This window comes from Pantherophis guttatus, chromosome 10 (genome assembly GCF_059756535.1).
Source record: "Pantherophis guttatus breed Tessera chromosome 10, ASM5975653v1, whole genome shotgun sequence".
NCBI classification, from domain to species: Eukaryota; Metazoa; Chordata; class Lepidosauria; order Squamata; family Colubridae; genus Pantherophis; species Pantherophis guttatus.
In genome coordinates this window covers 14,933,409-14,942,039 of record NC_142072.1, presented here as the reverse complement: position 1 = coordinate 14,942,039, position 8,631 = coordinate 14,933,409, and the positions used below count along the sequence as shown (strand labels likewise).

The window sequence follows — 8,631 nt, the reverse complement described above, 5'->3', positions numbered from 1 at the left end:
TGATTAATCACAATCGGTGGAATGGCTTGCTTCCACCAGAAGTTGTGGATGCTCCAACACTGGAGGTTTTTAAGAAGAGATTGGACAACCATTTGTCTGAAATGGCATATAGGGTGGTGCTTCTCAATCTCAATGGACTCCCTTTAAATACCTTTCGTGGCCACAGACCATGGCTACGAACTGTAGGAAGTTAGCACCCACCCCTTTCCTGGAAGAGTGAAATATTTTAGGAAATATGAAAAAGGCAGAATATTATATTTCCCTGGGATAAGCATGTTTTGAAGCAGCTCCCATCTTCCTGCCCCCCCACCCTTTGTCAATGGGCCATTAAGGCCTGGGCCAGTCTATTCTACAGAACTAAGATCTGCCTCCTTCAGGCAGAGCCATAGTAGGAATTGCCAAAGATCCAACAAAGATAGGATTAGCCCTCTACACAATAGCAGCAGAAACTCACCACATGTGACCTGGGAAGCACATGTGACCATCAGCCAGCAAGGCTAGCTAAGACCCCCACCCCCTGGGAGTCTGACAACCAATCAGGATACTCTTTCGGGGCCCCAAGAAATGCAAAGCCAGAGAGAGCATAAAAACCTGAGGATTTACTGTATTTGCCCTTTTTCTGTTCAGGAACTCAAGCCATGTGATCCTGTCCACCATTAAACCATCTTTCCAAGCAGTCTCCATGTTTCCAGTGTCTGTTTCCCCACTTGGAGCAGAACCCAGAAGGATATTTCTTCCTACAGAACCACCAAGACTTAACTCAAGTTTTAAATCAACAATTCTTCAAGTCTTTGTGGATCCCCTGTGACAACATCACACACACACACACACACACACCGGGGTCCATGAACCACAGGTTAAGAACCACTGGTATAAGGTTTCCTGTTTGAGCAGGGGATTGGGCTAGAACTTGGGTGGGCAATTGTGGCTCTTTTGTACCACCTGTGGACTTCAACAGCCAAGCTGTCTCAGGAATTCTGGGAGTTGAAGTCCACAGGTGGTACAAAAGAGCCACAATTGCCTACCCCTGGACTAGAAGGTCTCCAATGTCCCTTCCATCTCTGTTGTCCTGTTGTGGTCCCTGATTGCAGAACCACAGATATCATAGCACCTCATGTTTTGAAGACACCCCTGTCCTGATTGAAGCAACTGGTGTAGGAATTCCCATGCCCCAGTATGGACAGAGCCACAAATGACAGGTGAGGATTCAGTTTTATTTCTTTCCGTTGGGCATCTGCTTTGGACAATTCTAGTACTTGCTCTGCATGGCACAAAGTCATTTGAAAATAAGAGAAAAAGAAACATTAAAGTAACAAAAGAGGAAATTCCTCATCATGCAATAGCTGTACACATTTCATTACTACTTCTGTTCCTCCTAGGGAGAGGTGGAAGTTGAGCAAACTCCAACATCCTAAACAACCTAGCAGGATTCGTTTTGAAAATCCTGGATAATTTAATAGAAAAACTGTAAGGGGGGAATTATCTGCCATTTTGAATGATTTTACATCCCCAACACATCTACCAGGGCTGCTTCTCAGACCTAGTTCTCTCCCTACCAAAAAAAAATGTCTATCTTACCCCAATTTAACTGCCCTCCAGAAACATGGATCCAGAATAGCCATGCTAACTAGGGCAATTCTACAAGCCCACATAGCAACCAAGGTAGAGAAGTAGATGAAATTAGCCACAGATCCATCACCAAATCCACTGAAGGAGGATTCATAATGTATCAGTGACTGACATCCTTTTCTAAAATAGGTATTGCAACAGTTGCCTATTCAAAACTAGCTTCTCAGTGTACTTGGATGACCCTGAATCTATCATGGTTAATTTGTTATTATTTGATTCTGTCTTTACAGTGAAAAAGGAGCAGGAAGGAAACGAGCTGTGTCATCTCTTGAGGCTAGGAAGCATATTTACATGCAGATTTCAACCTGTAACAATCACCTCCTATAAAGGATTCCAAGAAGGCAGCTTTGGAAGAATTTGGAGTGACAGTGCCAACACCAAAGGATCAAAGCTTTGATTTAGCCTCTGCAAAAGTGACAGGATAGGAAACAAAACAAAATTGGTAGCTGAGAGCATAGAGTCAAAAAAAATGGGAAGAGGAAGTACTTGGGCTGATGGTCTTTCCATTAAAGGTCTCCTTCTTGACATTAGGTGACCTCTCTTGCCCAAAAAATACATCCCAAACTTAGCCAAATATATAAAACAGGGGTTTTGGGCTCACTGTTGAGCTAAAGAATGGATGGAAATGCCAAGGGGATCAAACAATCCAGCCAATTAAAGGTTGTACCTCTATGAATCTTCTACTAGATCAGGGGTGTCAAACTCAATTTCACTGAGGGCCTCATCAGGGTTGTGTTTGACCTTGGGGGGCTGGGGTGGGTGTGGCCCGGGTAGGCATGGCCAGCTTGATCTCACTCATGTTGGGTGCTCTGCCAGTGAAAACGGGCTCCCGAGCTCTGTTTCCGGCTGCGACAGCCTCCTGCAACCCTCTGCCAGTTAGCAGAGGTTTGCAGGAGGCAGTTGCAGCCGGAAACTTAGCTCAGGAGCCTGTTGCAGGAGGCCGTCGTAGCCGGAAACAGAGCTCAGGAGCCCATTTTTGCTGGTAGAGGCACTGCGGGCCACCCACTCACTGTTTGCAGGGTGGTTCCGCACTGCGGGCTTGATCTAAGCACCCTGCGGGCCGAATCCAGCCCACGGGCCTTGAGTTCAACACCCCTGTATTAGATGCTACCTCTATTTATAGTTTTTGACACCTAATTACCGAGTCAGAACTGCATACATCCCATCCTTCTTTCCTCCCTTGCCGTTATAGTAGCTGATTTTAAACGTTACTTTCAATTTGCCTCAACAAACTACACTTTGTGATTCAAATAAGCTGTTGATCACTGGAGCCGGGCCTTCCAAACCCATGTGCTCAGGACATCAGAAACTTTCTCTGCTTGGGAGACTTCACTGGACATTGCCCACGCATGCACTGCCAAACCAATCTTTGCAGCCTTAAGAATGGAAAATTTTACATCTCCCCAAACAAAAGCAGGGAGCAACCCACAATCTGTTGGCCTTCTTCTATGCTCAGTGTTAATGTCTGCCTTTGCATAATGTAACTGCAGAACACACACAGCCCTCTCGGTGAGGGCACCAATATATCACCTGAGTACGAAGATAGGATTCCATTTAAGAAAGTCATTCAAACCGACTGCGTTTTTTTTAAAAGAAAGAGATATCTGATGGGGTGGGGGTTGAAATGTCAGCATTTCAACCTTTGCAGGCTGTTTTTCTTTCCCTGCTTTTATTTCATCAGCTGGACAGTTCAAAGGTTTTCTTATCTCTTCGGCTGCAACAGGTACAACATCTTCGTGGCGCTGGCATATGGGTGCAAAGAGCATCAGCAGAACTGTAAAAACAGAATGTTTTCTCTTTAATAATGCAGGAAATTGCAGTCCAGATGTTTTGCCACTCTGCACCAGAATAAATAAATTCTGCACCAGCAGTTTGAACATAAATTGGGCATAAGCCAAGCTCCTTATGAAATAAGGAAGTTGTGGAACCATCACATGTAAGGAAACATAGTGCCAATAGAAGAGAATATTTGTAGCTCAGGGTTCAACTGTGGAATCCTTGGGGCTCTCTTTATGTCCCAAAGTTGCTTTTATTTTATTTTCAAGAGGCAACTGGACTTTCGGGTTTTTCTTTCACGTCTCATCCAAGAAGTTTCTTCAGCTCTGACTGGATGATGGGGAACAAAAAGATTTATACTCCTTGGTCTGGTCATTTGCATTCTTTTATTCTTTTGAGGCCACCTGGAGGTTTTTTTATTTTTTTTATTTTATTCATTCAATTTAGATGCCGCCTCTCTCTGAAGACACAGGGCGGCTAGCTGTGTCATCAGGGTCACCTGAGTAGTGCAAATGAGTGTGGAGCCTTCATGGAACTGTCTTCAAAGAAAAACCAGAAAGTCCAGTTGCCTTTAGGGGGGAAAAAAGCACTTTTGGGAGAACCATGATCTGGATGACTGAAAATCTCCATAGACTCTGAGCTTTATGATTTTCTTGCAGATGTTTCTTGCAGATTACCAAACTAGGTGTAGCAGGGGGGACGAGGGGATAAAAGGAGCGTTAATGAGGAAGGGGAGGAGTAGAGGGAGTGCAAGAGAAGGAAGGAGGGGCTTGGCTGGAAAAAAAAAAAAAGGAGGGATAAGGGAATAGGATAGCAGAAGTTTCTGTGGAGCAAGCCTGAGGGAAATGAGGGGAGATTATACACTAACACAAGAAGCTTCAGAAGGGATGTGAGTGTGCTGCCAACACCTGAGATATTTTGCTGGAATCGCACAGCTACTGCACACCCCATGGAAAACATCCAATTTCTGGAAGACCATACTACCTCCAAAGTGCCACTTCTCAATTTTGTACAATGCAGACACAAAAGAACAGAAGTTGCATTGCATTGACAAAGATGAATTACCTAATTTTTAAACTTTTCATTTATCAAATTTAGGGATTCGCTGAATGACTGAATGGGAGATGTACAGCTAAAAGCAAAAAAAAAAAAAAACATATAAAAAACCATAGGAGATAGTAATAGTAATCATCTGCTTAAAGCAGGGGTTCACAATCCCCAGTCCATGGACTGGCACCGGTCGTGGCATGCCATATAAAACAGGCCGTACAAATAAGCAAAGCCCCACCCACGGGATGCAGGCAGCACACAAAACCACACCCCCTCCAGTCCGTGGAAAAACCTCTCTCCAAGGAACCAGTCCCTGGTCCCCAAAAGGTTGGAGTCCCCTGGCTTAAAGCTGTTGTGGCCCGCCAGCAGCCAGCAGAATTGGCAGCTAATTCGGACAGTGAGAAGGTTGGAGACGAACATGGGCCAGTCCTGGAGTCTGGGGAAGGCTCTGATGAGGGCTTTGCGTCAGAGGCAGAGAGGGGGCCAGGGCCAGATGCCAGTTATCAGCTGCCTTCAGAGTCAGACATCAGTGGGGCAGAAGAACAGCTGGAGCCTGTTCCCAGTATGCGCATGTGCAGAGTTGCCAGACGAAGGGAATAGCTAAAGAACAAGGGTTGACTTGGGAGTAAGGCCACAGGTGGACAATGAATGGCCCCTCCCAGAGGGAATAAGAGAGGAGCAAAAGAAGAGTGGAGTTTGCAGGAGACAATTAGTTCGCCTAATTGGTTTGTGACTCTCTGAGACTCTTTGCAAAGTTTTGAAGATATCGGCCTGGCAGCTCTCCAAGCCAGATAAGGTCTGTGACTGTAAATTCCCCCTTGAAAGACTGAAGGTGAATCAGAGGAGTTCGCTGTTAGTTTAATAAAAATTTTATCGGGATAAGGAATCTGCTTCGTGCTTTTTGGGGAAGCCTAGGTCAGAACAAAAGCATTTGCTAGCAACAATACAAACCTTCCAGCGATTGCCACACTCATTACAGAGCACGAAAGTCGTCATGGGCTCATCGGCACTCCGGGTTTGCACCTGATTATAAGTGCAGTTCTTTTTCTTGCACTTTCCGCACTGGAAGAGGTCAGTGGCAGTACCTCCTGTCTTTGCCATCTGATGCTCTCGGATTGCTTCTTGGGTCATGGCGTTTCTTAGCTCCTTCAGTTCATCACTAGCCATTTCCTGCAACGCACAACAGCGTTCACTGTACCAACTTGCAGCGGTGCCTGATTAGTTAGGCAGGTTTCATCCGAGTTAAGTCTTGCTGGCCCTGTTCGGTTCCAAAGCTAGTGGGAGCATTGGCACACAGTGCTCAATTGGGTTTAAACCTTGGTTAGGAGTTTTGACTATACAGGTAGTCCTCGACTTACAACTGTTCATTTAGTGACCATTCAAAGTTACAACAGCCCTGAAAAAAGTGACTTATGACCATTTTTCACACTTACGACCTTTGCAGCATCCCCATGGTCAAGTGATCAAAATTCAGATGCTTGGCAACGGATTCATATGTATGACTGGGGGTCATTTTACGACTTTGACAAGCGAAGTCAATGGGGAAGCCAGATTCACGTAAGAACCGGATAACTACCTTAACTAACTGCAGTGATTCACTTGACAATTGTGGCAAGAAAGGTAGTAAAATGGTGCAAAACTCACTTAATAAATGTTTCACTTAACAAAAGAAATGTGGGGCTGAATTGTGGTCATAAGTCAAGGACTACCAGTTACAGGGTTACATTATGCTATGCTATGCTAATCTATTTAGTCAAATGACCAGCATAAAACTTGCATGAATCCAGATATGCAATAACTGTCATGTATCATTAAAATAGCTGCTATATTTACATTTAAAAATGCCATTAAAGACTTAAATTAAGGTAATCAAGCTTAACAAACAGATAGCTTTAAAAATCTGATTATCAAATCTCAATACAACAGACTTTGCACACAGTAAAGCTAATCACTGTGACAATATCCAGCTTTTGTATAATGATATCCATCATCCAAGTGCCATGGGGATACCATCTCTCGTTTGACTGACCTTTCCTCCTCCCACAACTGATTTGTTAAATTCAAGTTTTATTTGTATTATACGGGCCTGAAAAACAACAACACGCCGCCTCTTTCTACTGACCTCTGCCGTCATCTTTGCAATTAGGGCTGGCGGGATGCTTCCGCACAACACATTGCGCCGCAAACCAGGATTCTTGGGGTCCTTCAGGTTGCTAATTCTGCTCCTCACTCGGTTCCGGTATTTCATATCTGTGCTTTTCAGTTCTTGGTAGATATGTGGCAGCATTAAGGAATAATGTTTGTTTTAGTTTGGACTAGTTTGGTCTAGTGATTAAAACCCCAGCCAAAGAAACCAGGAGACTGTGAGTTCTAGTCTTCCTTTAGGCATGACTTTGAGCCAATCAACAGGAGATGGAGAGTGATAATCCTGTCTCAAGGCATGAAAGCAAGTGGGGGACTTTAGGCTAATCACCAGGAGATGGTGAGTTCTAGTTCTGCTTTAGGCATGCAAGCTGGCTGGGTGACTTTAGGCCAATCCCCAGGAGATAGTGAGTTATAGTCCCACTTTAGGCATGAAAGTAAGTCGGCTGAGTGAATTTGGGCCGGTGCCCGCCCCTCTTTCAGCCCAACCCACCTCACAGAATTGCTGTTGTGGAGAGGAGGAAAAAGTATAAAGTATTAAGTATATTCTCTTATGTTACTGAAGTAGCAATACCCCGTTTTCCCCAAAATAAGACATCCCTGATAATAAGCCCAATTAGGCTTTTGAGCGCATGACAATAAGGCCAAGAGCTTATTTCAGGGATCAAAAAAAATATAAGACAGGGTCTTATTTTCGGGGAAACACGGTAGTAGTAGTAGTAGTAGTAGTAGTAGTAGTAGTAGTAGTAATAAAGGCAAGATAAAAACTGAATAAATATATGGAAAATGAAGAGAACATGCAGAAAATTGCATCTCTAGGAATTCTTGCAGTTGTTTCTGCTTTCTCATTCCAGCTTTCTGCTCCAAAGACTTTCCCCAATCCCTTGAAGATACTTTTTGTTTGTTTGTTTTTTGGTATTCCCGCAAACCTGGGATCTTGCTGATTCCTCCATCTCTCATATAGACAGAACAATCCTGCCCAGGAGTGGCCTTAAATTTTTTTTAGCAAGGGATTCTCTGCCCGGTTGCTGGGTGAGCGTGGCCATGGTGGATGTGGCCTAGTTGGCCTCCTGCACCATAGCCAGGGGTGGCATTTTTGCCCTCCCCAGGCTCCGGAGGCTTTCCTCAAGCCTCCGGGACAGTGAAAACGGCCTCCCCCAGCCTCTGGAGACCCCCTATTTCCGGCCTTCCTGAACTTCTGATAGGCCTGCTTTTCACCCTCTCTGAGCCTCCGCACATGCCCTACACTTATCTGCATCCAAAACAGACCGTGTGGGGACTCCTGGGAAGGGTGGGGTGGGCAGGGCCAGCCAGGAGTGGGATTTGGGGGTTATCCGAACTGCACAGAATCTTAGCTAGAGTTTCTCCCAAACCCCTGCGAGCCCCTAGGAGCCCACCCCTGATCCTGCCTACAGCAGGATTGCCATTAGTCCTAAAAGCTAGTTATAGCCTTATATATTTCTCATTGCTCTCATTTTTAACAATGCCTAATATATTCCCAGAAGAGCACACTTTCTGTCTGAAGCAGTAGGCAATTACTGTCATTCCCATACAAAATTTGAGCCCCTTTTTTAGCCTCCTAACCTTTTAGAAAAAAAAGTTCAAGAAAGCATCTCCTGAATTTATACAATTCAAATGACTGGAGTTTTTTTTGTTTTTACCCATCAAGACAACATCTGTCCAATATTAGCATAAACTTTTCCCACTCTGATGCATTCCCCACCCGTACTAATAACCAGCAGACCCGAAATATCAAAAAGATATGATCTTCAATCTCGGCTGCCATCTTATCACAGTTGACCGCAAATTGTTTGTAATCGTCTTGGATGGAGATGAAGAGGAGAAAGAAATGAAAACAGGGGCAGAAGGGGAGAAAAAATCATTCAGCACAACCAGATGAAATTCAGTTTTGTGTCCAACCAAAAAACCTGAACTTCTATACTTTAGATCAGGGGTGTCCATCCTTGGCAAGGTTAAAACATGTGGACTTCAACTCCCAGAATTCCCCAGCCAGCATGGGAGTTGAAGTCCACA

At 44.5% G+C, this 8,631-nt stretch overlaps 1 protein-coding gene across 2 annotated transcripts in view; it reads right to left on the bottom strand.

Moving 5' to 3' along the window:
- Window positions 1-1,193: 1,193 nt before the first annotated feature.
- Window positions 1,194-8,631, bottom strand: part of TCEA3 (transcription elongation factor A3) — a 32,445-nt gene continuing 25,007 nt past the window's right edge. For both annotated transcript variants that reach the window (XM_087876910.1, XM_087876911.1), the window contains exons 10-13: window positions 8,363-8,418; window positions 6,578-6,733; window positions 5,407-5,625; window positions 1,194-3,403 (exon numbers count right to left, since the gene is read on the bottom strand). In XM_087876910.1, coding sequence (XP_087733036.1) covers window positions 3,395-3,403; window positions 5,407-5,625; window positions 6,578-6,733; window positions 8,363-8,418 — 440 coding nt within the window. In that variant the 3' untranslated portion in view covers window positions 1,194-3,394. The remainder of the gene's footprint in view (window positions 3,404-5,406; window positions 5,626-6,577; window positions 6,734-8,362; window positions 8,419-8,631) is intronic.